The following is a 26392-nucleotide window of genomic DNA, read 5'->3' on the forward strand; positions in this document are numbered from 1 at the left end:
CCGCCTCACCGCTGTCCACTGATGCTGCTGTTGATACACCGCTGCTCGCTCCGCTCGCGCCCCACTGATGCCGCTGTTGCGACATCGCGCTCGCTCCGCTCGCGCGCTGCGCCCATGCAAGACGTGCATACAACATAAAGGCAAGATCTATAGTGACAACATCCCCCCCCCGCGCCGCGCTGCGCCTGGCGGCGCAGCACCCCGCTAGCGGTACTTGTCCAGCCCGTTCTCCTTCCACGACCCGGCAAAGTGGTGCTCGACCATCGCCTGCGCGTCCTGCGGCAGCTGGCTCCCAAAGTTGCCGACACCAGGCGAGAACCCCGTGACCGGCAGCACCACCACGTCGCCGATGCGCAGCGGCTCCCTCAACCCGCGCAGGTCGACCCACCGCACGCCGTACCGCACGCGCAGGTAGTTCAACACGGCGTCGGTCCACACGCCCGGCCCCGACCAGTTCATGATGCCGATCGGGCCGCCGTCCTTGGGGTTCTTGAGCACGTGCGTCTCGGCCAGGCGGTCGGCCGCGTCCCAGTCGCCCGCGGCGCGCAGCGCCTGCACCTCGCCCCATCTTGACGCCGCCCAGTCGGCCGCCTTGGCCGTCTGGTGCACCATTCTCATAACAGCCGCGAGCGCGATCGGGTGGTACGGCGCCGACGCCATGGTCCACTGCACGAGCTGGAGCTGGGGTGTGAGCGAGCGTGGAGAGACATTACTCACCGGCCGCGGCCACCAGTCGTTCCAGTCCTCCCGGTCGCCGACGTCGGCCTCGACGCCGACGATCACTGACGGCTGACCGAGCACATCCGCCGCGCTCTCTCCCGCCGCGATGCGCTCCCGCTCACCGTCCGTCATCCACCCCGCGCCGTCCTTCCACAGCTTGGCATCCCGGCCCCACATGCTCGGGGGCTTCAACAACGACGTGTCCGTGTCCGAGTAGATGCCGCCGCGGAGAAGCAGCACGAGGTAGCGGAACATGTCGGAGCGCAGGATGCCCGTGGGCAGATGGGTCCAGAGGTAGTGCACCTGGCTCACGACGCCGTGCTCCTTGAGCTGGCTCTCCTCCCAGTCGCGCGCCTCCCTACGCTGTCAGCTCTGCCCGCCAGCCACAACCCACTGATCCCGGTACAGCTTCCAGTCCCAGCCCTCACGGGCCGCCCATCCCGTGGCCCAGGTCAGGACCTCGTCGGTGTTCCTGCTCTCGCCGTCCTTGTCCGTCTGCCAGACGCGCTTCTCCGTGTCCCACGCGACGCGCGACGCGTTCCGCTGTTCCCAGAGGTACGTGTCCAGACTCGCCTGGAGCACGGCGCGCGCGCGCTTGGGAAACGACACGTCGACAAACTCGCGCAGCTGCGCGCGGTACTCGGCCAGCGTGCGCGCTCCGTAGGTGAACGAGGCGTCGGCGACCTCGCCGAGCTCGGACGTCGGCTCGCCCAGGTCCCCGTTGTCGGGCCACGCCCGCAGCCCGGCAACGAGGTACTTGGACTGCGGGGTGCCGATGCCCCACCGGTGCAAGGGGTCGGATGGGAGGTCGGTGATCTGCCGCCCGTGTGATGGATCTGAGGGGGGTGCGGACGCGTCGGCGGCGCCGCCTTGGCTGTCAGTGATGGAAACGCGCACACGCACGTACCGCCCACGCGCCACCCCTCTATCCGGCCGGTATCGCTGACGAGGTAGAAGGCCGCGCCGACAAACAGGGTGCAGCCGAGAATCACCTGGATAAACGCGCGCCGGGTGCGCACGCGCGGCAGGTGGATCCAGTTTGCGCGCTTTTCGTCGCCCGTGGGCGTGGTCGCGCTCCATGCCCGCGACCACGCCGATGTGTAGTCTGATATTGTTGCCTGGTCTGTGGATGCCATGGTGGTGGTGTGGGAGGTGGAGGAGGGAAGAGGCAGTGTCGATTGTCTGAAACACGCCTGTGTGTGTTTGAAGTGGAGCTGGTCGAGGGCGATCAAGGCTGTGTTGTTGTTGTGGCCCTTGTTTTACTTTGGGGGGAGTGGGGGGGAAAGGTGTGGATACAAGAGATACAAAATGGCTAATGGTACTGATCCATGATGAGAGTTGGAGTCGCTGCGAGCTGCTCAGTCGTGTCGTGTCAATCGCCGTCGTTGCCGTTGCCGTCGTCGTCGTCGTCTATTCCCAGCTCCCAGCACTACTCCAACATGGATGGTGGGTCGTCCTTGTCAACGTCGCTTCCAAGTTGCACGATACGTCACGTCAGGGCAAAGGCCGTAGAGCCAGGACACCCCCGCTCACTGTAGATCTAAATCTTCTACAGTGAGCATGCCTTTGTGCTGCGCCTGGCGCCTGCATGGCTGGCTGCGGCGGCTGCGACTGCACATGTCCTCTGTGGCTGCTGCCTGGCTATATCCTTTGTTGCTGCACCCAGGCAGGCAGTTAATCCTCGCCTCGCAGGCTCGCAGGCTCGTGGGCCCAGACTCTTGCCTATTAGCTCACCCCCCCGGCGGCAAGGGTGAAAATGGGGTAACCAGGGTGGCTTGGGCCAGCCGAGCAAAGCGCGTGGTGACGAGAGAAACGGGTGGGTGGGGTTGGGGTTAGGCACACCACCGCCTTGCACCAGCGTCGACGAGTGATACTGCGGTCCATGTTGCTGCTGCGCTCGTCGCTGTTGAACGCTCATAACCCGTGCTAGCCCCGTGCATATGAGGAATGTACAATGTAGATTGCTGGCCCGCCTTTTCGCTTTGGCTGGCATGGCTGGGGGAAGGCGCCGCGCGACACTTTTGTGGCTTGGCTTGCCCAAGCCAGCCAGACGCGTGCTCTTGACCCGAAACCCTGGCCGGGAGGGGGGAGGGGGGGGGGAAGGGGGGGCGGCGGGCGGCCTGGCTGCGGGCGGGCGAGGCGCGATCGCGCGCCGCGCCGTGAGTCACACCAAGGCAGGCAATTGTGAGCTGCGAGCGAAGTGGGTGCAGTGCGATGCAACAAAACGCAGCAGCAACGAGACCGTGTTGCCTTCCGTCTTGACGACTGACTCGCAACTCGCAACTTGCACATACCTCACACTTCCCCCCCACACACTCGTTTACACGGCCGCGCCTCTTGCCGCCGCCGCCGCCGCCGCTTGCACCGACGTCACCCTCGCACTCTGTTCACCCGGCCCACCTCGCAAGGAACCACGACATTGCTCTGTAATCCCCGCGGAAAGTGAGCCATCAACTTTGAGTCACACCGCATCGTCCACCGCATACCCACGCTCCGCCCCGCAGCGTGCAGCACACACCCAGTCGTGTGATCGTCTCTCTCCTCACACCTTCGCATCGTCCTATTCCCCGCCGCCGCCGCCGCCGCCCCGACGGTCCGTGAGCACAACCACCACCGGCCCACCCCATCGTGCCATAGCAAGCTCAACAATCTGCAACAGCTAGCAACTCAACCACCACCACCCACCTCACCATGAACCCGCAGCAACGGATCCAGCGCCAGCTCGAGGACGTCCTCAAGCTCCCCGGCAATGGTGAGCACTACCCCCCTCGCACCTGGCTAACCGTCAGACCGCTGCGCCGACTGCCATGCGTCGTCGCCACGGTGGGCCTCGGTCAACCTGGGCATCTTCCTCTGCGTCACCTGCGCCAGCGTGCACCGCAAGATGGGCACCCACCGGTCCCGGGTCAAGTCGGTCACGCTCGACGAGTGGACGCGCGACCAGGTCCAGGGCATGAAGGAGACGGGCAACATCAAGTCGAACGCAGTCTACAACCCCGACGAGCGCAAGCACTGCCCGCCGGCCAACACGAGCTCGGACGAGCGCGACTCGGAGCTGGCAAAGTACATTCGGCGCAAGTACGAGCTGCGTGCGTTTGCCGCGGCCGCCGCGCCCGAGCTCGCGACGAGCAACGCCGTCACGAGCCGCAGCATGGCAAAGGAGGCGCGCAAGGGGCACCCCGAGTTTGCGAGCGTGCTGCAGAACCACCGCGCCGCGCCGGCCCCGCCAGCCTCTGCCTCGGACCGCACGTTCTCGGTCCCGTCGTCGCCGGCGCGCCCGCGCCCCACCCGCTCGGTTACTGGACCCGCGTGGAGCGCCCTCGAGCCGCCTGCGGGCGCGGGCGGCGTCAGCCCCAACTCGACGGGCAGCTCACCCTCCAAGCTCTCGCCCGCGTCGGCCGCCTCGCTCAACCCCGTCCCGCCGCGCTCAAACTCGATCTCGGCGGTTAGCAGCACGGCGGGCCGTCTGGCCGTGTCCCCGTCGTTTTCGTCGATGCGCGCGCCATCGCCCACGCCAGTGCAGCAGAAGCCCGCAAACCTGCTCATCGACCTCGAGGGCTCCACATCGTCCACCCGCCCGCTTCAGGTCAACTCGTTCCCCACCGTCCCGGCCTGGCAGCCCCAGCAGCAGCAGCAGCTCGCACCGCAGCAGTTTGCCCAGCCTACACTCCTCGGCCAGCAGGCCTTTGCGTCCCCCGTTGGCATGCCCACCACCAACCCGTTCTTCGCAAACTACGTCCAGCAGCCGGTGCAGTCGCCCGTGCTCCAGACCCCGACCGGCTACCCCATGCAGAGCCCGGGCATCTACTCGCCCGGCCTCGCCTTCCCCCAGTTCCCCCAGCAGCAGCCGCAGCAGCAGATGTCCCCCGTCGGCGTCCCCGTGTACGCCCAGCAGCAAGCTTACCCCCAGTTCGGACAGTATGGCACCTACCCGGTCCACATGTAGCCAGCTCGACCAACAGAACTCTTTTGGACAGTACGTGTTGTAACGTTGTAGTCGGCCCCTCTTTCATACCCTGCGCCATATGCCCCCATGCAACTGGATATCATCTGTCAAGGTCGCGGCATCGCATCACTGATACATGGTTTTTCGTTGCATATATATACTACCCGTCACTTTTGATCAAACATCGGTCGCGCTCATCGGCCGCGCTCCCTCCCTACGAGGTCATGTAGGTCGAGGGGTCGACGTTGTCGGGGAGTGTGGGGATAGCGACAGTGAAGCGCTCCTGGATCTTGTCCAGGACCTCCTGGTCACCCTCGGACGAGACAAAGGTGATGGCCAGACCCTTGGTACCGAAACGACCGGCACGACCGACACGGTGGAGGTACGAGTCGGCGTCGGCAGGGGCGTCGTAGTTGATGACAACGTTGACACGCTCGACGTCGATACCACGGCCAAAGATGTCGGTGGCGACGAGGATACGCTTCTCAAATGCCTTGAACTGCTGGAAGCGGGCGATACGGTCGGGCTGGCTAAGGGCCGAGTGGATGCAGATCGAAGGGAAGTTGCACTCCTGCAACAAGGCGTCGAGCTGGGTCGCACGGGCGACCGACTTGACAAAGATACAGACCTGGTTGAACTCGAGGTTGTCGAGCAGGTCGTTAAGCTTGCGGTTCTTCTCCTTCTCCTCGAGCTTGAGGTAGTACTGCTGGAGACCGTGCAGGGTCAACTTGGTCTCGTCGTCGACGTAGATCTCAAGAGGCTGCGGGTTAGCGTGAACACGCTTGGCGACCTACGCTCTGCATGAACTTCTTGCAGGTGGCGCGGATCTCCTTGGAGAGGGTGGCCGAGAACATCATGACCTGCTTGTGGTGGGGCGTGGCGCGGAAGACCTCCTGGACGTCGCGACGCATGTCTGTGGGGGGTTAAAGGCGAGTATAGGTTAGATCAGAGCGGGTTTCCAATGCGGTTGATGTGTTGATGTAGTCGGCGCCGGCGCCATGTTGTAGCAGAGAGATGGAGGTTGGGGCGGACAGGATTGCGGAGAGTCGACATCGTATTGGTAGCAGGTCGATAAAGCAGAGAGAAGATTGTGAGCATCAAACCGATTACAAAACCGAGAAGAGGGGTGATGTCGTCTCGCAAGCCCCAATGGGACCGGGGTCACGCCCACTGGCCGAAAAGCGAAACTACGCCTTGAAGTTGTCCCCCTGCACCTCTTGCCTCGCCGGTGACGGTTCATTGGCGGCAGGTACGGTCGTCGTCCTCGCGGACACTTCTGCCTCGCGCCTCTGGCGCAGGCCACCCTTGCTCAACGATCGTTCGATGTTGGAGGTCTTTGTGGACACCACAGTCGGCCCAGCGGTCGAGACGCCAGACCGGCCGTGTTGCTCGCGGACCGGGGTGATGGGTGTTTTGGCAAGCAGATCTCCCGGTCCCTCGGTTCGGAAAGAAAAGATAATCAGGTCGGAGGAAAAACTAACCGAGTTGTTCAAGCATCTTGTCACACTCGTCGAGAACGAAGTGCTTGACCTTGGAGGCGTTGAGCTTCTTGTCACGGACGAGGGCCATCATGCGGCCGGGGGTGCCGACAACGATGTGGGGGCACTTCTCCTTGTTGGCGAGGATCTCCTGGTCGGCCGAGATGGGAGTTCCACCGTAGAAGACCGAGGTGCGGACAGAGGTCATGTACTTGGAGAAACGAGTGAACTCGTTGCGGATCTGGTACGCCAACTCGCGGGTGTGGCAGAGAACAATGATGGAGACCTCGCCGTCGACGGGCTCGCTATTCATTGTCAGAGCAAGGCCTTTGAATCAACAATAACAACACTCACATCTGCTGGAGCGAGGCAAGAACGAAGACGGCCGTCTTACCCATACCGGACTTGGCCTGGCAAAGAACGTCGGTGCCGAGGATGGCCTGGGGAATGCACTCCTGCTGGACTGGCGGATTAGAAGACGGCTTGCAAGCTTCACTCACCCTCCGAAGGGTGCTCGAAACCAAGGTCGGAGATAGCACGAAGAATCTCGGGCTTGAGAAGGAAGTCACTGGAGGGGTGAGCGGGTTGCGCAGGTGGCAAATGCGCTCGACTCACCGGAAACCAGTCGAGTGGATACCGACGTAAGAACCCTTCTTCTCGCCGTCGGCGGCGTCGCCGCCAGTGGCAACCTCGGTCGCGACGGGGGCGACATATGTGTCCTCGGCCTCGTCGTAGTCGACAAGCTCCTCGGTCTCCTCAGGAGGGGGCGCCATTTTGAATCTAAGGGGGAGTGTAGAAGGTCTGAAGAATGCCAGAGAGACGCGTAAGCCGAAATGTTCATCGAGGTTTGGGTTTGCGGCGTCGCCGAATGCACAAGGATGCCATGGCGTGGAAGGGTGGGCAGGGGTGGTTGAGTATACGCACGGTGAGGGGGGTGAGCGAGTTGGATGGGTCTTGCTCCACAAGTGAATGGGAGAAAGAGTGATGGATGCGGGTTGATCTCGACGTCGAGCGAGGTCAACAATGTCTCAATGGCGGTGGTGTGCAGCGTGGTGGGTGGCAGAACCCTGGACAGCGGAAGCCACACGCCGGCGTTAGCGGCGTTAGAAGCAGGGTGGCGTCCAGGCTTGGGGGTCGTGGCACCTTGCCTGTCACCGAAAACGAGTCATTCCAGGCCGTCTTCATGAGCCCAATGCAGCACAATGAGCATGGGCTGAGCCTCTCGGCCTCTCGGGTATCAAGGTTGCGATCGTAACGCAGAGGACGACGCAAGCGCACACAATTGTATCTAAGCGGACAATACCGTGTGTCAGGTGCCTCGTGTGTGCGTCTGCGTCTTGTGCCCGGCCCCTGCCCTGTGTCGCTCGGCCGCCCCGCGCGCCCCACGTAAAAAATGTGCCCGTGGCAGCAGCCTTGTCCCATCGCAACGCGCCTTGGGCCGACCATTCCGCGCAATATGCGGAAGATGATGACATGCCGGCCGTTGCCTCCTTCTAGGTCCGGATAGGCGACCGACCGACTGATGCAAGCTTGGCTGATATGACGAGTGCCCAGGGCCCGAGCGAGAGCTGCTGCGGGGGGTGCCCGGTCTGGGAGTGGTCCCTGCTCCGTGTCTGGGGTGATTCCCGAGAATCGGAAGTCGAGGGTGAGAAGGGACGCCAAAGCTGGGCAGGGGCGTCGTTGGGGCGGCGGGGTGGTCGCCGTGATTTAGGCAGCAGGCCACGCAGCCGGGCCGCCGGCAAGCTGATGGGATCTGACATGGAGATATGATTGCCCGCGCGTCTAGATTAGGCGAAGCGAGCAGAGTGCCTCCGGGACCAGGACATCGGGTCAGTGCCGGGCCGTTGGGAGCGATAGTCGAGCAACGGCTTTGGGTGTCTCTGGTCGTGTCTCTCGGTCAGACACCTAACCGCCCACAGGCAGTCAGAGTGGCGACTTGCTCGTTGGGTGAGAGCCGCGGGATCAAAATTGTACCACCCAGCGAGTGTTGTGTCTTGTTGGCTTGTCCAATCCGGGACCGCTCTCTGCCAGGAATACTTACCGTCAGCCAGCCAGCCGGGCCAGCCAACGCAGCAGCCCGCCCAGTCCCCGCCAACCGACACCTCCTGCCAAACGAACGATCGTGACGCCGAACTCGTGCCATACCCCCCCTTTTATCTAATCAAAGGCCAAGGCCGACTCAATAGCCGTCCCAGTCGCCTACAGCCTCGACATCGACGCACAAGAGGCGCGCTCGACAGCGCCTAGAACACGTAGACGTACAGCAACAGGTCGGCAACACTCGACTGCCTTTGGCAAAACGCGTGTCTTTCACCAAACCCCAGGTTACGCGCCCAGCCTCACTCCACCCAAACACTCGACTCTCACCCCCCCATCGCATACCCGCATCGCACCTGGCCCGCTCCAGACCCTACAGCACCACCCCAGCTTGCTCATTGCGCTTGGTCGTAAGTGGATGCAAGGTGTTTGATCACCTTCCCCCCCTCCCCCCGCCACCGTTAGCTCGTACAGTGGGCGCTGACTTGGACTCCAAACCCCCCCTTAACACTTGCCCCCGCCATCCCGCCGCCTTTGTCTCGTCGCCTTACTTTTTCCCAACAACACGTCCATTTCTTCAATCCATCGTCCCCACCACAGGCCGACCTCTCTCGACTCGTGTAGCCACCGCACCGGAGACTCTGCCGGCGCGGTACTAGGCAGAAAGAGTCCATCAAAGTCGGTGGCCGGCCAAGCGCGGCCGGCCCTCGCGAGCAACGCGTCGTCGCCTGCCCTTGGATCGCATCCATCACTCTCGGTCACTTGAGTTGATTGCAACGCCCATCACTCAAGCCACGGCTTTTCGCCATCTGGTTCGACCTCGCGCTGTGGATTTGCCCGCTCCTACAGCTTGACACGAGGTTGCGCTGGCAGACACGACAATGGACCCTCGCCTCTTTCAACAACAACTCCTTCAGCAACAGCAGCAGCAGCAACAACAGCAGCAGCAGCAGCAATTCAACTTCAATCCTCAATCAATACCTGGCGGTAACGGCGACCCAGGTCCTTCTTCGATGGCACAGCAGCAGCTTCAGCATCAACTGCAGCAGCAACTCCAACAGCAGCTGATGCAATCCCAGGCTCAGCAGCAACAGGCGGGCGCCGGCGCGCCAGCGCGCCCTCCTTTCAACCCGGCCCAGCTGCAAAACCTGCAACCCCAGCAGCTCGCAATGCTCCAGCGCATGGCGCAGGTCCAGCAGCAGGGCGGGATTAACGGGCAGCTCAACCCTCAGCAAATGCAGATGGCCATGGCCGGTCTCCAGGCGCAGGCCCAGAACGTCAACCCCCAACTGCTGGCAGCGGCCATGCGCGGCGGCATCCCTCCGGCCCAGCTTGCTCAACTCGGACAGCTTGGGCAGCAGCAGCTGGCCAACCAGATGGGCATGCCTCAAGGAGCGGCCGGCCTCAACCAGAACGCCGCGCAGGCTCTTCAGGCCCAACGCCTTCAGCAGTTAATGCAGCAGCAACAGCAAGCCCAACAGCAGGCTCAGCAACAGGCCCAGCAGCAGGCCCAGCAGCAGGCAGGCCAGCAACAGGGCCAGCCCGGACAACAGCCTGGACAGCAGCAGCCATTACAGCAGCAGCCATTGCAGCAGCAGCCCGGTATGACGCCAGAAATGGCGGCACGGCTACAGATGCAAGGCCGCAGTTCGCCTGCAGTCGGTTCTCCCGCTCGCCCTCCTGCCCTCCAGCCTGGAAGCATGCCTCCTCCGGCACTCCCAGCAGGTGCTTCGCCTCGCCCACCAAACATGGCCCCGCCTGGCCAGGTTCGACCGAATCAGCCACCACAGTTATCTTTGACGCCTCAGCAGCAGCAAATGATCACCATGCAGAGGGCGCAGATGATGAACAACCCCCAGTGGAAGGCCATGCCTCAGCATCAGCAACAGCAACAGCTGGCGCTCATGCAGCAGGGGTTGGTCCGGATGTTTGTTTCTCAGCAACAGCAGCAGATGTTGCAGCAGCAGCAGCAGCAGCAGCAGCAACAGCAACAGCAACAGCAACAGCAGCAACAGCAGCAGCAGGCTTTGCAGCAGCAACAGCAGCCGCAGCAGCCGCCAACACCACAACAGCAGCAGCCATCGACACCACAGCAGACCAACCCGCCCACGCCTGTTCAGATTCACCAGAGCCCCGTGCCGGCACACCTCTCGGGTATCCCTCAACACCTCGCTCCCCAGAGGCCAGCGTCGTCGGCTTCGCAGCGCGCACCCTCACCTCACCCATCGATGGGACCAGGCTCGCCAGCGATCCGACCAGCAGCCACGCCTCCTGCAATGTCGGGTACCCCACAAGCGACTGGCGCGCCTTCCCCAGCACCCTCCAACCACTCCAATTTCAATGTTCCGCCCACTCCGCAGAACCAAACATTGACCCAGTCGCCAATGCCTGGCCACGTCACAGCAGATGGTCTCCCTGGCCAAGCCCCTGGTGTTCAGCCTTTGAGCATCAACGGCCAGCCAGGACAAAGCCCATTCGGACAGCAGCCCCAGACGCCTCAGGCGATGAACGCGATCCAGGCACTCCAGCAACACGCACAGAATGCCCAGAACATGCTCCACAACGCGCCGAACAACGCCGCACCGCCCGGATTCCCTCCAGGCGGCTTCCCGCCAGGTGTCCCGCCACAAGCCCTGCAGAACATGTCGCCACAACATCAGCAGCAGATGGCCCAGGCCATGAGCTTCTTCTCTCAGGCCGCCCAGGGTGGTGCTGGTCCCGGGCAATCCCCCATTCGTCCTCAAGGCGCGCCGGCTGGTCAACCGATCCGACCACCTCCTGGTATCAACCCTGCCGAGTTCCCCTTCGACGCGCGATTACTACCATACCTTCAGCATGTTGGCAACCCTCGCTGGCGCGAGGAAATGCAACAGCGCAACCCGGCTCTTCTGCAAGAAGTCCAAAACGTCGCCCAGCGTATTCAGACTGGACAGATCCGACCTGAAATCCTCCAACGGATGCAGCAGTTCTTTGTCTACATGCAAAGACTCAACGCAAGCCGGCCAGGTGGTCCGGGCCAGCAGCCTCAGCAACCCGGTGCTTCCCCGCAAGGACAGCCACAACTTGGACCAGGCGGCACACCAGGCTTTCCAGGAGCTCCGGGTGTTCCCCCAGCGCAGCCTACGCCAGGCGGTATCCCCCCAGCCCAGCAGCAGCGCGTCTGGGGAGCGCAGGGTCAGGCTGGATCTCCGGCTACCCCAACAGGTATTCGACCTCCACCACCACATCTGCCCCCCAATGTGGGCACCCCCGAGTCTCCGAGCGCCGCCCAGTCCAGCCTGCTTGCACGACGGGTATCTGCAAAGCAGCAGGAGAAGGCTGCCCGCGAAACCGGTCAGGCCGCCATGCCACCGCCGACGTTTATCCCCACGCACGGCACACCAACCCGTACGCAGCCGCCCGAGAGCCCCGCTGGCCCTGCTCCAAACGCCCTTCCGGTCAAGGAGTGGGAGGGGGCCCTCCGGCTGGACATTCCCACGACCGGTATCACCTCCTTGCCAATGGCTGACGACGACCCGACCTTTGGGGGCAAGCTGCCTGCAATGACGGAGCGCGAAAAGGAAGACGTCAAGTCGTGGCTCACTCGCGACCAGGAGTTTGCGACCACGGTCCCAAAGCACAGAGAAAAGATGGCCGCCAAGATTACGCGATGGGCCGCAATGGAGGAAAGCCAGACCCCATGGTGGGTGCTCCGCAAGGGCGAGTCGCTTCGTCGCCCTACCGGGCCCATCAACATCATCTACCCTACGGAGAAGGCCCAGCAGCGAGTCAAGGCTCGCAAGCGTCGCGAGGTTCGATTCACCCCGCAACAGCTCAAGTCGATGGCCGACATTGAAGACCACATTGTTCCGGTACGCCTCGAACTCGAACACGACCACCATCGCCTCAGCGACACTTTCATGTGGAACTGCTCCGACACGGTCGTCACCCCCGAACTCTTCGCTCAGACTATCTGCGACGACTTCAAGCTCCCGGCAGGCCAGTTTTTGCCCAAGATCGTGGCGGCTATCAAGGAGCGGGTACGCGAGTACCAGGACCAGGTCCTCCCGATCCATGCCCGCCAGCCGGCTGGGCCCACTGGACGTGGGACGATTGATCTCGACGACGCCGAAGGCCACTCGATTCTTGAAGTGTTCCGCCGTGCTCATGAGAGCGACGACGAGGTCAAGACGGACGAGGGCGCCGACCAGGACGACTCGCACATCCGCATTGTCTCCTTCGACGACCAAGTCGACGACAAGATCATGACTGTGGACGAGGCCATGGCTTGTCTCCCGACTGGTGTCACCGTCGAGGATGACGAACTGCGTATTCTCATCAAGGTCGACATCATTGTTGGAACCCAGAACCTGTCCGATACATTTGAGTGGGACCTCAATTCGACCGTGTCACCAGAAGAGTTTGCCATTTCGTACTGCAAGGACCTCGGCCTCAGCGGCGAGTTTGTCACGGCCATCACGCACGACATTCACGAGCAGATTGTGACGCACCAACGCTCTCTGTTCCTTGTCGGACACACTCCCGGCTCGGGCAGCATCCTCAATGACGACGTGCGCGGCGCTTTCCTTCCCCCTCTCACAGCAGCCTTGCGCAAGGAGGACGTCGCCATGTCCAGCTTTACGCCTGTGCTCGCCAACTTCACCGAGGCGGATGTCTTGGCGATCGAAAAGGAGCGTGAGAGGGAGAGCAAGCGCAAAAAGCGTGCAACAAGAGGTCGCCGCGGTGTCGTGCTGCCTGATCGCGAGCCGCTCAAGACGTTCCGCACACTCCTCCACTCTGCTATCGACGCCAGCGTTGTCGCAGCTGCTGAATCCACCATTGTACCGGCCCCACCGATTAACAGCACGCGACGAGCGGCCGCCATTGCTGCCCAGGCCAACATCAATCTGGCCCTGCAGGACCTGCCGCTCCCGGCGCCGCCGTCGCCACCCGTCGCCCTCCCCAGCACCCGTGGCCGCCGTGGACGGCCACCCAACTTCCCTCGTGGTGGCTCGAGGGCCTCACCGAGCTCGACACGGGAAGGCTCCGTCATCAACGGAGACCACAGCACGCCTACCGTCGGGATCAAGCGTGGTCTGCGCGACGACTCGGAGAATGAAGCTGGCTCGCCGGCTCCTCCCCGGAAGCGACACAATGGCCGCATCGCCGACAGCCCGGATGTCGATGACATTGTCAAGGCCGAGGACGGTGGACCGACACTGGCCCCTGCTGCCCCCACCGACTCTGGCCGTGCTTCAGTCAAGGCGGCTACCCCGGTTCCCATCAAGTCGTGGCACTGCAAGAACTGTGGTGTTCCCGAGACGCTGGCTGGTGGTAGGGGCAAGAGCCTGAGCGGGGAGTTGGAGCTCTGCGCCAAGTGCGGTGAGTAAAGTGTGGTGTTGCCCTTGCTGACGTCTCCAGCCGACTACCTCCGCCGCACGGGTCGCAACCGCGAGGTCGAGTACAATGAGGACGAAGAGTACCACCGCAAGCTCGAGGACGCCGAGGAGGGCCAGGGTGACACCCAGCCGGCGTTCGAACTGCCCGCCGTCAACGGACAACCCTCGCCCAAGAAGCGGGCGAATCGGTTCGACGAAGAGTCGTCGTCTTCTGGATCCGACTCGGATGACTCGGACGACTACGATAATGACGGCGCGTCTCGGCGGAAGAAGGCCAAGGCGGCAGCAAAGGTGGCGTCTGCTCGCCCTCCTAGCGCCACGCCAGCAACGCCTGCGCCTCGGGCAGCAACAACGCCAGCGGCACCGGTGCCACCCGCCTGGGCTCTCAAGGCCCACGAGGACATGAAGACCAAGTACTCGGAGCACAACTTTGCAATCATCCAGAAGGCGCGGGCGCCCGACGCACCGACCACGGGGCCCGTCGAGTGGCGCGTCAAGTGCATGGACTGGTAAGTTACTTGAAGTTGAGGCGGGACAATACTGACTTGCGCCCAGCCCCGGTCGCATCTACACGCTTGGCCCCGGCGAGTCGCTGGCCAACTTTGAAGTGCACTTGAAGAACCGGGCACACAATGCCAACGTGCAGACGCGCATCGATGCGAGCAAGGGCCGCAAGTGAGCGCCTTTGCTGCGTGAACACTGTGTGCATCATTTCACATCTCTCTCATTGGGCGCGCGCGAGCGCAGACGAAGCAGTGTTGATACCCCCATATAAACAAACCACACGTAGAAGCCGTATCGAGGCACACAGCAATGGACTGCGGTCCGGGGAGGGGAGGGGGACGAAGAGACATGATAGAGGCTGATATGCATGTCATGGCAGTGAAGTTGGACTGGGTTGTCGCTGGTTGCTGGATCGCCGCGGGTCGTGCCTGAAATGACGCCTGGTCGGTCGGCCGGGCGCCACGGCCACAGCAGCCACGCGCCCACGTCAGTCTCCAACTCGTGACTCACACTGACAACAACACCCCACCACACAATGTCCGACCCCGCCGGCCAAGCAGCACCGGGCTCGCCGCGCTCCCCGCGCCCGGCGGACAGCGAGCTGCCCGCCCCGGCGACCATGACGCCCGGCTACGGGCCGGGCGTGTTCGTGGGCCAGCCGGCGCCGCCGGCGCCGCGGCAGAGCGTGAGCTCGCTGCTCATGCTCACCATGTTCTTCTTCTTCATGAGCGGCAACGGGCCGGCGTACCAGCCTGTTGTTGGCCCTGATGGCGAGTTCCGGCCGCGCATGACCGAGCTCCAGCTGCTCCGCGGGCAGGTGGGCGAGTATCGCGAGTTCTTGAATGGGACGGGGAACTGGACCGAGGTGAGTCGAGCGGAGCGCGGCGCGCGGAGCGAGCGGCGTCGGTGGTCGTGCGGTCGATGGAACGAGACCAAGCGACGCGCCGCGCGGGCTCGATGGGCAGGGAGACCAACGGCGACGACGCAGACCAAGTGACGCACCGCTGACCGCCCGCCCCAGCACCCCACCCCGTCCCTCCTCCCGTCGGCCATCACGCCGCCCGCCTACGACCACTCCTCTCTGGCCGCCGCACACACCCCCTTCTTCACCAACATCACCGGCTGGTACCGGCACGCCGAGGCCGAAGTCGTCGACCTGGCGGCGGCGGCACCATCCTCGTCGGGCTTCTTCAGCTCGGTGCCCCTCCCGTCGCTCAACACGACGGCGTTCAACAGCTCCCTCGCGGCCGAGTGGAGGGGCCGGTTCAACTGGTCCGACGCGGTCAAGTGGGACCTGCACGTGAGCAAGGAGCGCCGGGTCACGTTCCGCTCTGGCAACGAGACGGCTGGCGGCACCGGAGCTGGCGCCGGCGCCCGAGACGACGACTGGGTCTGGGTCAAGGGCACGAGCACGATCGAGACGCGCGACTTCCGCGGTGTAAACTACGGCTTCTTTGGCCTCCACTTCGTCCCGAACGGCACGTACACCCTCTTCGCCATGCCCGAGGGGCTGCACATCGACGTGAGGAACATCCCGCCGCTCTTCCCGGCCCACCACAACATCACGTCGAGGATCATCCTCGCCGAGCTCGAGAAGGAGCTCAAGGCGCAGGAGGACAGCTTTGTGCTCACCGACGTCAAGGACGAGCGTGAGTGCGCGTAGAGGTTGCACACACTGACGAGCAGCCGAGGACATGGCCACCCGCTGCCCCCTCGTCATCCAGGTGTCGCTGCCGCCCCTGCCGGCCGGCGTGCACCCCGCCGACGTGGCTGCGTACGAGTCCGAGCTCTCCAGCCCGACGGGTATTCTGACGAGCCTGGCCAGGCCGCCGCGGTACTGGGAAGGCCAGGGGCTCGGCGGCGTGGCGGTATCGACCGAGTGTGGCCTCGCGATCGGGTTCGCCAACGGACGCGGCGTGCCGATCGACGACTTCTGGCGCCGCAGCATCAACTGTGAGTGTGGCTGTGGGCGTGGCTGACTCTAGACGCGGCGTACGCCACCGTCACCCAGCTCGTCATCCTCGTGCTCCTCGTGCGCCAGATGGAGGCGACGAGAACGCCGAGCACGCTGGCAAAGGTCTCGCTCTGGTCCATTGTCATCATCCTGCTCTCAGACGCCTGGATGTTCTCGGCCCACGCGGCCATCGGCCTCGTGTCGGACAACAAGGCGAGCTTGCCCATGCTCGTGCCGGGATTCTTCGGTTTCTGTACCGTCTTTGTCTTTGGTGTGGTGAGTCCCCAGGGGAGTTTTGACAAAGCTGACATGGCAGCGTTACGCAGTCCTGCTCAACAGGATCCAGGCGCCAGAGCGCACGTACACGCCTGTGACAGCGCCAGTGCCGGCCGCCGCAGCGACCAACGCAGGTGCCACCGATGCGGCCACCCCCACCGTCGAGACCCCGGCCGATCCCCCGCGCCCACTCTCCGAGCGCGTCACAGAGATCGTCCGCGAGTACCCCGCACTCCAGTGGTTCGGCGGCGTCCTCTTCACCATCTTCATGTTCAACATCCTCCTCATGCCCTCGCTCGTCCCTTTCGTCCTCTTTGCGACCAACTCGATGTGGGTCCCCCAGATCTACCGCAACGCGACGCGCGGGTCGAGCCAGTCGCTCTCACACACATTCGTGATCGGCGTCGGATTCGGCCTGCTCGCCATTCCCCTCTGTACGTATTTGCTCAGGCACGACCTAACTACCTGCAGACCCTCTTGCGTGCCCGAACAACATCTGGTTTGTCGATAATGCCGACTGGGTCTGGGGAATGGTCGTCTGGCAGATTGTCCAGATTCTCGTCCTCTTTGCCCAGGATAGATTCGGCCCTGCATTTTTGTGAGTGGCGTTGGCATCGTGGCGGCGGCGGTGTGATGCTGTGTAGAGCTGACGCCGGATTTAGCCTTCCGAAGAGCGTGAGTGTCGGCGCCGCTCCGCAGCCCAGACCTCGGACCAGGCCGACGGCCTCGGCATCTATCGCCCTCTGCGGATGGGCTCCGGGATCCGCAGGCCCGCAAACCGCTGACGCTCCTCACAGTTTGCGCCAAAAGAGGCCTACAATTACCACCCTATCCTGCCGCCGGCAGACGCCGAGAACGCCGGCGGTGGCGCGTTCGAGGGCGGCACAACGTGCTCGATCTGCATGGAGGAGGTCAGCACGCACCCGTCGGGCCCGTCGACCGACGGCAGTGGCGGTGCACTGCTCGGGCTTAACGCCCGGGCGTCGTATGCCGTCGCGCCGTGCCACCATCTCTTCCACACCAAGTGTCTTGCCCAGTGGCTTGCTATCAAGGTGAGTGACGCGACGAGTGCCACGGGCGTCTATTTTGGTGCTCGGTGTTCCGACTTGGGACGCGCCTGCAGATTGCTGACACCTGCAGACCATTTGCCCACTGTGCAAACGCAGCCTCCCCCCATTGTAACTGTAACTCGTGTACCATACCCAGCATGCACCAGCAATATGCACCGTCTTGACATAATGCCCCAATAGGCGTGTACAGCAAATCTCGTAACAGTCTAGGATGCGTAGTGTGGATTCTTGTGTTGCGTCGGGGTGGTAGTACAGTCGAGTGTGGCGCTCCGGCGCCCGGCTACTCGCGCTCGCGCTCCATGCTGGGGTCGTAGACAAAGTTCATTGCCCCGCGGTTGGGTGCCTGGAGCCGTGCCCACTCGAGGTACATTCTGAAGACGTAGGCCGTCATGTCCTCCATGCGGAAGTGGGTAAGGGACCAGTCGCGACCGGCGAGGCCAATCTTCTTTGCCAGCTCGTCTTCGGCGCCCTTGCCCTCGACGTCGCCGCTGAAGAAGGCGAGCGAGTCGTACAGGTCGGTGAAGTCCGCCTTTACGGGCACGTAGTGGACCCAGGGCTGGATGCGGTCCGTCCACCACTCGGGCATGATGGTCGCCTTGAAGATGAGCGAGCCGGACGCGACGAGGCGCTGGAAGCGCGCAGACCACGCGTTGCCGTCAATGTCGACGATAAACTTGTACCTGTCGGCCTCGGCGGGGTTGACACGCGTCTTGAACGGATAGCTGCGGTCGATCTCGGCGCAGGTGCCGTCCTCGACCTCGCACTGGATCGCCTTGCCGACAAAGCCCACGTCAAAGTAGTGCGGGTTGGCCGAGCTCTTGGCCATGCGCTTGACGGCCTCGCCGACCGTCTTGGCCTTCATCGCCGAGGGCGGGGCAATGACGTCGACCGTACCCGTCCTCTCGGCGCTCATCCCCATGAGACGCACACGTTGTGTTTCCCGCCACGGGAGCGTCGCGCCATAGTGCATGCCCGTGTTGGCGCCGCGCCACAGGAGGTGGGTGTTGGTCTTCTTCTCCCAAGGCACAAGCTCGACGTGGCCATTGTAGCGCTCGGGCGGGACGCCGAGGATGTCCGAGTGCAGACGGGTCTTGGAGATGGCGAAGATGGGCAGCAGGTTGGTGCTGAGCGGCTTCTTGCCTGCCAAGATGCCCGTGAGCGCGATGAGCTCGGGGTGCTCGCACACGTCCATGTCGGCGTAGTGCGACACGATAAACGACTTGGCCTCGACGTCCCAGTTGGGCCCCGCGTACTTTTCGCCATTCTTGCGCAGCTTGGAGGAGGGCGGGCATGCAAATGCCCAACCTTCAGAGTCTCCCGCGACGTTGAGGCCGGAATCGAGGTCTGGTAACCATGTCAGCCGGGCCTGGCCCTGGGCGCGCCGCAGCACTAAGGCTTGGCGTGGCGCCACTTCCACTCACATTCGTCCTCCTCGAGCCTGTCGGCGATTTCGACGCGGTGGTCCCAGTTGATGAGCGAGAGCGGCGTGTCGTGCACCGTGTAGATGGCCTTCATGTCGGGGATCCACTGTGCGACATCCTGGACGAGCTGGAGCTGGCTCCGGAGACGGGCGTGGTGGATCTTCTCGTCCTTGTACTGGGCCGTTGTCGAAATCCTGCCGTCCTTTATCTTGATCGTGTATGTGTCCTTGTCGGCGCTATGCAATTCGATCCTCTCTCTCAGGTCCTTGGACTGGAGAGCATAGAATGGCCGCATATCGCGCTCAATCTGGTCATACTCGTCTGGCATTTGCACATTGTTGTCACTATTCGTGGCTTTGTTAGCGCCGAAAGGCATGGGTGATCGCCGACAGCCTACTCACACCACATAAGCCCACCACTTGTCAAAGCCGGCAGGTGGCTGACGACGGTAGCGACGCTTGTACTCGTCGACGGCCTGCTTGAGCGTCTTGCTCTGCTTGGCGACCTTCAAGTCCCAGGCGGCGTTGGCGCTGCTGATCAGCTGGTTGATGGGGTGCTGCTTCGAGTTGGTGTTGACGAGCAGACGTCCGTTTTGCACCTTGTGCTCTGATCCGACGAACGCCGCCTGCTCGGCCGCCCTGTCATTCTTCCTCGCCGCCACGGCGTTGGTCGTACCCCCTCGAGCGCGGTGCTCCTTGCCGGCCGGGACCTTCTTGTGTGCCTGCCCAGCGCCGGCGCCGGCGCTCTTCATCCTCACACCACCGCCCGTGTCGGCGCCGTCGACGAGATCGACCGGGAGCATCGAGGCAGCAGTTGCGAGGAAGACGTACACTGCGGCGACGGACACGACGACGACGAGCAGGCGCTTGCGGATGACGGGGTTGCGGAGCCAGCCGAGGACGACATGCCGCCGGTGGCGGAGCTCCTTCTGGTACGAGTCCTCGCCATCGCCGGCTTCCTCGACCCGGGCCAGACGGCTGGATGTGAGGGGGCGGTGGTGGTCGCCGTGGCGGAGCTTTGGTGGTCGGTCCTCGGACGTTGTCGAAGCCAGGGTGGCACCGAGGGCAAGAGTGCTGCTCCTCAACATGGTACTTGCGAGGACAGTCTGGAGCCTAGATGAGTAGTGACAATGAGGGATGAATGAAAGCAAAACATTCCACAGATAGAGTGTGCATACGTGTTGTGGGTGGGCCGAGGGGGGTACAGAGAGGGAAGGTAGCGAGCCCGGGGTGTGGGGGTGGACGCTACGCTGGCCGGGGCTGGCTGTTACGATAGAGCGCCCATTGACGCTAGCCAGCTTTGCTAGGAGATTGTGCCGGCCGGGAACCAGACCAGAGGCGACCCAAGCCATGTTTCGCTCCTTCGACGCGCCGCCTGCTCTGTTGCTGCAAACAGCACGGCGCCGCCCAGAATGCCGCAGTGGTGCAGCTTATGGCTATTCTCGTGCTCCCGGCGGGGGGCAAGGGTCGCCACCGGGGGGCGGGTGGCCGAGGGGGCACGTTTGACAAGACTGTGCTCGCAATCACAAACAGGGTTGCTCTCCCTCCCTGCCTTCCCCCCCTCGTCCTCGTCCTCATCCTCGTCCTCGTCTTGACCCGGGCAAGGCAGGCGGCGCTGGCCACACCGACCCAGCAGGCAGGCAGGCTCAGCACCCGACGAGACGACGGACGCGTGCACCTCGTGGTACCGTACGCCTCGGCGCTTTTCCGCGCATCCACAATTGTGCGCCCCGCCGTGACTGACTGTCGACACGCCTGCCTGCACGCCTCCTCTCCTCCTCGGCCTCCCCCTCGCCTCCCCCTCGGCGTCGCTGTCGCCGTCGCCCCTTTTCCCAACCGGTGACTGCGGATATGGAGTCGATCCCATCCGATCCGTGGCCCAGGCACATTACAAGGACCAGGACGACGTCAACAAGCACCGCGCCGCGCTCTCAAGCCAAGGCAGTCAGAATGCAAAGAACTGACGACCCTTTGTCAGGAGTAGCTGCACTGCTCGCCTCGCCTCGCCCCCCCTCGTCCCTCATCTCGTGTCCCGCATTTAGTACGACTGTGACCCTGTAGATGCCGTTAAAAGCACCATGCTTGTTCTTTCCCGTGGTTAGCGACGCGCATTGCTGCCGCCCAACGCCACCTCCTGGCCAATGCCTTGTCCATCAGTCTCCCAACCCTGCGGCCCATGACTGGCTCAATTCATCACTTGGTGGGCAAGCACACGCCGAAGATCGGTTCAGCTGGAACAAAGTGCGAGCGCAGTCATCACGTCGCTCGCCGCCAGAGTTGAACGCGAAGCACGTAGCCACCCCCCGTACCCCCTTTCAACTCTTGTCTCTGGAGAGGATCTGCACCCAGAGTGCCTTCATGTACCTGCCGACGTCGTCGACGTTCGCAGAATAATCGCGCACAAGGGGGCGCAGGCACGGGAGCGGCCGACGCGTGCGGCGTGGGGCGGGCGTTCTGGCGCGGCCCTCAGACCGGTGCAGCTCACCAGTGCCCAATGATACTCGTTCGCCGGAGACGGTTTCGTGCAACAAGCAAACACAGGTACCGGAAGGAGAAGGCAAGTTTGTGTCCTGTTGCCCGCCAAACCGGGACGAGGGCCAGCTCGACGCCCTGGAGCAAACCGACAAGCCTGGGCCTTCCCGCTCCGATGGAGCCGTTACGGCGCGTACGGGCAAACCCCGGACCAGCATCCAAAGTGCGAGCTTGAAACGGCGAGCGGGTGGGGGGGGGGATGTGTTGTGTTGTGATCAGCGCTCATCCCGACGGGTTGTGCCTCGCGTCTGTGTGCCCTCAACCGCAAGAGGGCCAAGCTGACGTCGTCACGGTCGCGTCGGTCACGACCAAGGCCTCAAAGCTTAGTTTCGAGACATGGCCTGCTAGCGAAACCGAACTCATGTGTGCCGACTGGACGACCGCCACCTCGACGCCAGCGATTACACGAAACAATGGCTGCGGCAGGTGGCGTGAGGTGACATTCACTCCGGCATTGTGGCCAGAGCCGGGTAGCAATTACAGCAGCGCGACCCAGTGCAATGCGCAAGTGTTGCAGACGGCCTGACGCAGCCCGCATGGTGCTCGATCGCGTCAGCATAAGTTCCGCTGCCCCAATTGCCGTAATTCGGCCTATGGACGTCGCTGGAGATGGGACCAAACACGACCCTATTGAGCTCGAGTGAGATCCGCAGTGTCGGCATTGTCCTGGTCGTCAAGTGAATGCAGTCGCCAAAGTCGTCGGTCGCGAGGCAGTATGCCGAGGAATTAGGCGCACAAGGTCCTGTTCCAGAACAAGGTCAAGGTTCGGGGAGTTACATGGGGTGATGGGTGCGAGGGTGTGTGCGTGCTTGAAGCGAGCCGGGCGAGAAACGCACTATGACCAGCAGCATGCTTTACGGGGCGTTCACAATGCGTTGTCGTCATCAGGGGGGCCAGATAACGTTCCCACGTGAGCCGACAGGCAACGGAGATCCCCCACTCTCCGCCATCTCCGCCACCTATCACACCCGCGATGCCGTCACGTGCGTGCATGTGTTGTTGCAGCGCGCTGCGGCGGCCGCAACGTCCGATCTGATCTGGCTTGGCTCGGGCTGTCTCAGACTTTGTTGGCCGCAGCTCGACACCATCGCATGCTCCAGACAAAAGCCAGCCTCGCACGCTCCACGGCAAGCTCGCTCAGATACCCAGCAAGAAGAGGAAGAACAGCGCGCCAGTGCGTGCACGAGGGCTGTGCGATTGGAACCAGCCAACAAGAGATAAGCTAGGCAAGCAAGCGCGGCAAGCTCGCTCCGTCCACCAGGTGGCCAGTTGATCCGGCGTGTGTCGGGATTCTCGCTCGCACGACCGACTCGAACACAGCGCTTTGCTCCCCGATGGCCGCGCACGACGAAGCGCGCGATCAGCCCGGCGCGAGCACCAGCGTCGGGACCGCGCGCACCGACCGCGCGCACGAGCCCGCCGCACCGCAGCCGCAGCCGCAGGCGCGACGAGCGAGCCGCGCCGCAAAGCGTCCGCCGCCGATCCACGTCGCGGACGGCATGTCGCCAGTGCCGCCGCAGCTTATCGTGTCGCCTTCTGTGGGGGCCGGGCAAGATGACGACGACGACGAGGCGGGAGATAACGTGGGCGAGTTAGCCGCGTCGCCGGCCCACACGCGTGCCTTTTCACTCTCTATCGACGGCGACGAGTCTGCGCTCGCGACAAGCCCGAGCTCTTGGAGCATGGACATTGATCAAAGTGCCCAAAGCACGCAGAGCACGCGCCGACCCCCATCGTCGTCGTCGAACCGCCCGCCAAGCTGGCACCGCAACAGCTTAGAGGTCCCCTCCTTCCTCCCTACTACGCCGGCGTCGCCAGACCGCCGCTTCGACCCAGCCCTCTACTACAAGGGAGGACACGCCCGCAGCCTCTCGCACGACTTTCCCCACCCCGGCGCACCGGCCCGCCCCATATCGCCCGTCTCGCCGGGCTTTGTCGCTGGCGATAGCGTCATCCCCTCTGCCGATCCGCGCGTCTTCTCGGGAGGTGCCGACTGGTCGTTTGGCTCGGCTCTGCCAGAGTCTGAAGCTGATAACGGATCACCTGTGAAGCGTGGCAAGCGACGTGGACACCATGTGAGTGTGGGAGTGGATGCGGGGTGCGGATTGCCGAGTGCCTACCGGCGTTCTACTAGCGCCATATCACCGACTTGTCGCTGACGACTTAGCACAAACACTCGCTGTCCCACAACTTCTTCTCCTTCCTCGACCCCGGCGCAACCCAACCGCCACCGAGTGAGAGACCGCCATCGACCGTCGACGAGCCGACCCCGGTCCCGATGCCCTACATGTCGACGACGTCCGCCCTACCGTCGCCGATGCCTCGCGGCAAGCGCACCGGCGCAGTCCAGGCGATGTACGCGTTTGCCGTCGGCGAGGCGCTCCTCGGCGCGAGCCTCTGGATCGAGGGCCAGATGAGCGGCTGGCGGTGCCTCGAGGGCGCAGGATACCTTGTCGTGTTTGACGCGCTCGGCATGGTTGTCAACATTGTTGCGAGCAACGACGAGGACGGATGGAGAAGCTTGCGGCGGCCGTTTGGGTGGGTGTGAATTGATCGGTTTGAACTGACCCGCGCAGATGGGACCGCCTCACCTCGCTCCTCTGCTTTGCCCAATCCCTCTTCCTCATGTTCGCCGCCGTGTACATCTCCAAGGAGAGCTTCGAGCAGGTGCTTCTTGGCGCCGACGCGCACGAGGAAGGCGGCGGAGGCGGCCACGGACATGGCCACAGCCACGGCCACGCGCACGTCGAGCACATTATCGGCGAGGAGTCGTGAGTTGCTGCGAGTGAGCCGAGCTAACCTGCAGGCCGTTCCCCTATGTCCTCCTGTTGCTGTCGTTTGTGGCCAGCCTCCTGTCCGGCGCGTTCCTCAACAACCACCGCCGTCTGTCAGAGGGTAGGTCGGGCATACCGAACTCGCTAACGTCCAGCCACTGGGTCCCTCTTCCTCCCATCGGCATTCACGTCGGCCAAGCTGCCCGAGTTTGTGGCCAACCCGTACACTATCGGCGTGGCCGGTACCACGGCCGCTTTGCTCGTCGGTTCCCTCATCACTCCCATGTAAGCCAGGCAAACCTTGCTCTGCTGACGCCAGTGACTCACTACACGGCCTCGACTCGTCGAGCTCGGTCGCCCTCACCGTCCTCATCGCGGCGCTCGCATGGCCGCCGACCAAGGCGTTCGCCAACGTGCTGCTGCAGACGGCGCCGCCCACGACGTCGTCGCAGATGACGGTGCTGCGCCGCGCCCTCCGCGATGTCGAGGACGACCGGCGCGTGCTGGGCATCGGCACGCTGCGCTGCTGGGCGCTCTCTACGGACAAGGTCGAGCCCGACGCCGGCGGCACCAACTCTGCGCCGGCGTCGCGCCGCCCGTCCATCAGCTCATCCCCGTCGCACTCGATCTCGTTCCCCGCGCCTCTGACGGAGAAGGACAAGCAGCCGCTCGCTGCACCAGTGTCGCTTGCGTCCAGGGCACCGACGACCGAAGCCGTACCCATCATTGTGACTGTCAATGTTCACGTCCACCCCGACGCGACCGACACGGACGTGCTCGAGATTACGCGGTTAACGTCGACCAAGATCAGCAGCGCTGTCGGCCCGCGGATTGGGGGCGAGGTGACTGTGCAGGTGCAGAAGGGGTGGGAGGGCGAGGACGGGCACTAGAGGAGCATGGGTAGCATGAGTAGCATGAGTAGCATTCATTTTATCATATCATGTGCATTGTTGCATAGAGTTAGGCGCGTGCGTGCATGGGTGGGTGGAGCATGGTGGTGGAGGCTGGACTGGGCTGGTGGCGTAATGGCTGGCCGAGCAGCCCCCTGGAATTGATCCCGCTGTGCCCGTGTGAGATGCGACCTAGTGCTGGTTCGGTGGGCGGCACAATGGTGGTGGGTGGGTGGGTGCTCGACGCCGCCGCCGCCGTCGTCGTCGTCGTGCTTCCCGCTTCTCCCTCACTCATAATCACCAAGCTCCACCGTTTCTCTTCCTCTCCCCTCCTCACCATCTCAAGCGACACCCGCGTCGCCATCACCTCGCGCGACAGCACCAGCCCGCTCACTCCCCCCCTCACCCCGCCACCCCCCACCTCGCGTGACTGATCCAACATGGTAAGCACCCCGCCGTGCGCCCGCTCACGCCAGTCCACCGCGGCCAAGAGGCGGCTGATTCGCGACTTTAAGCGCCTGGCGACTGAGGCCCCCGAGGGCGTGTCGGGCAGCCCGTGCCACGACAACATTATGGTGTGGAACGCTGTCATCTTTGGGCCTCGTGAGTGGGCTTGGGAAGCCGCCGCTGCGCGCACGCTGCCGTGGTTCGCCGCCCGCGCGCTCGCCGCCGTGGTTCACCGCCGCGCGCTCGCTCCGCTCGCACGCTGACGCTCGCCGCCCAGCCGACACACCCTTCGAGGACGGCTCGTTCCGCCTCACCCTCACCTTCACGGACGCGTACCCCAACAAGCCGCCGACCGTCCGCTTCGTATCCCGCATGTTCCACCCAAACATCTACAACAATGGCGAGCTGTGCCTCGACATTCTGCAGAACCGCTGGAGCCCGACGTACGACGTGGCTGCCATCCTGACGTCGGTGCAGAGCCTGCTCAACGACCCGAACCCGAGCAGGTGGGTCGTGTGTGGGGGCTAGCTGACAACAGTCCGGCAAACGTCGAGGCCGCCACCTTGTTCAAGGACAACAAGCAGGAGTACGAGCGCCGCGTTAAGGTGAGTGAGCCTTTTGTACGCGCTGACGACAGATGACGGTCGAGCAGTCGTGGGTCGACGAGGACGAGCTCGCCCAGCTCAACGCGGCGTCGCCAGACGACGAGGCCCACCCCGCGCCTATCCCCGCCTAGGGCACTCACGACCACCCGGCCTGCCTCGGCCTCGCCCCCTCCCCCCGCATCGTTGTCACTCTGTACTACCCAACGGACCCTCCGTCACGGCATCATACGAGCCTCACTGTCCTCGCACTATCCACTCCATCCACGCCCCGTTCCATGATCTCGCTCGCTCGCTCGCTCGCCCGCTCGTCGCATTTGTCCGTGTCGCATGATGGCGCGGGCGTGTAAATGCATATATGTGT

General features: G+C 63.5%; 8 protein-coding genes across 8 annotated transcripts; 5 read left to right on the plus strand and 3 right to left on the minus strand.

The window, feature by feature from the left end:
- Window positions 1-204: 204 nt before the first annotated feature.
- On the minus strand, window positions 205-1856 carry Q8F55_003796 (uncharacterized protein; the record flags this gene model as incomplete). The annotated part of the gene is made up of 4 exons (XM_069352325.1): window positions 205-681; window positions 718-1078; window positions 1115-1589; window positions 1628-1856. 4 exons carry the CDS (start codon window positions 1854-1856, stop codon window positions 205-207), a joined length of 1542 nt encoding a protein of 513 aa, XP_069209743.1.
- A 1555-nt stretch (window positions 1857-3411) lies between these two features.
- On the plus strand, window positions 3412-4666 carry GTS1 (the record flags this gene model as incomplete). The annotated part of the gene is made up of 2 exons (XM_069352326.1): window positions 3412-3472; window positions 3510-4666. 2 exons carry the CDS (start codon window positions 3412-3414, stop codon window positions 4664-4666), a joined length of 1218 nt encoding a protein of 405 aa, XP_069209744.1.
- A 214-nt stretch (window positions 4667-4880) lies between these two features.
- Window positions 4881-6917, minus strand: SUB2 (Suppressor of the cold-sensitive snRNP biogenesis mutant brr1-1; the record flags this gene model as incomplete). The annotated part of the gene is made up of 6 exons (XM_069352327.1): window positions 4881-5426; window positions 5461-5579; window positions 6148-6449; window positions 6499-6607; window positions 6645-6712; window positions 6760-6917. 6 exons carry the CDS (start codon window positions 6915-6917, stop codon window positions 4881-4883), a joined length of 1302 nt encoding a protein of 433 aa, XP_069209745.1.
- A 2145-nt stretch (window positions 6918-9062) lies between these two features.
- Window positions 9063-14238, plus strand: SNF5 (SWI/SNF chromatin-remodeling complex subunit; the record flags this gene model as incomplete). The annotated part of the gene is made up of 3 exons (XM_069352328.1): window positions 9063-13542; window positions 13582-14068; window positions 14115-14238. 3 exons carry the CDS (start codon window positions 9063-9065, stop codon window positions 14236-14238), a joined length of 5091 nt encoding a protein of 1696 aa, XP_069209746.1.
- A 360-nt stretch (window positions 14239-14598) lies between these two features.
- Q8F55_003800 (uncharacterized protein) lies at window positions 14599-17475 on the plus strand (the record flags this gene model as incomplete). The annotated part of the gene is made up of 9 exons (XM_069352329.1): window positions 14599-14928; window positions 15085-15712; window positions 15750-16016; window positions 16049-16293; window positions 16334-16727; window positions 16765-16891; window positions 16956-16968; window positions 17091-17345; window positions 17434-17475. The coding sequence occupies 9 exons, from the start codon at window positions 14599-14601 to the stop codon at window positions 17473-17475; spliced, it is 2301 nt and encodes a 766-aa protein (XP_069209747.1).
- Window positions 17476-17643: 168 nt separating this feature from the next.
- Q8F55_003801 (uncharacterized protein) lies at window positions 17644-19871 on the minus strand (the record flags this gene model as incomplete). The annotated part of the gene is made up of 3 exons (XM_069352330.1): window positions 17644-18707; window positions 18785-19128; window positions 19186-19871. 3 exons carry the CDS (start codon window positions 19869-19871, stop codon window positions 17644-17646), a joined length of 2094 nt encoding a protein of 697 aa, XP_069209748.1.
- A 2774-nt stretch (window positions 19872-22645) lies between these two features.
- Window positions 22646-24979, plus strand: Q8F55_003802 (uncharacterized protein; the record flags this gene model as incomplete). Its single annotated transcript, XM_069352331.1, has 6 exons — window positions 22646-23390; window positions 23483-23853; window positions 23892-24086; window positions 24122-24210; window positions 24245-24374; window positions 24409-24979. The coding sequence occupies exons 1-6, from the start codon at window positions 22650-22652 to the stop codon at window positions 24977-24979; spliced, it is 2097 nt and encodes a 698-aa protein (XP_069209749.1). The 5' UTR covers window positions 22646-22649.
- A 440-nt stretch (window positions 24980-25419) lies between these two features.
- On the plus strand, window positions 25420-26162 carry UBE2B (Ubiquitin-conjugating enzyme E2 B; the record flags this gene model as incomplete). Its single annotated transcript, XM_069352332.1, has 5 exons — window positions 25420-25422; window positions 25456-25582; window positions 25704-25932; window positions 25965-26031; window positions 26064-26162. 5 exons carry the CDS (start codon window positions 25420-25422, stop codon window positions 26160-26162), a joined length of 525 nt encoding a protein of 174 aa, XP_069209750.1.
- Between the last annotated feature and the right edge of the window lie 230 nt (window positions 26163-26392).

This window comes from Vanrija albida, assembly GCF_041260175.1.
Source record: "Vanrija albida strain AlHP1 chromosome Unknown contig_3, whole genome shotgun sequence".
Classification (NCBI taxonomy): Eukaryota; Fungi; Basidiomycota; class Tremellomycetes; order Trichosporonales; family Trichosporonaceae; genus Vanrija; species Vanrija albida.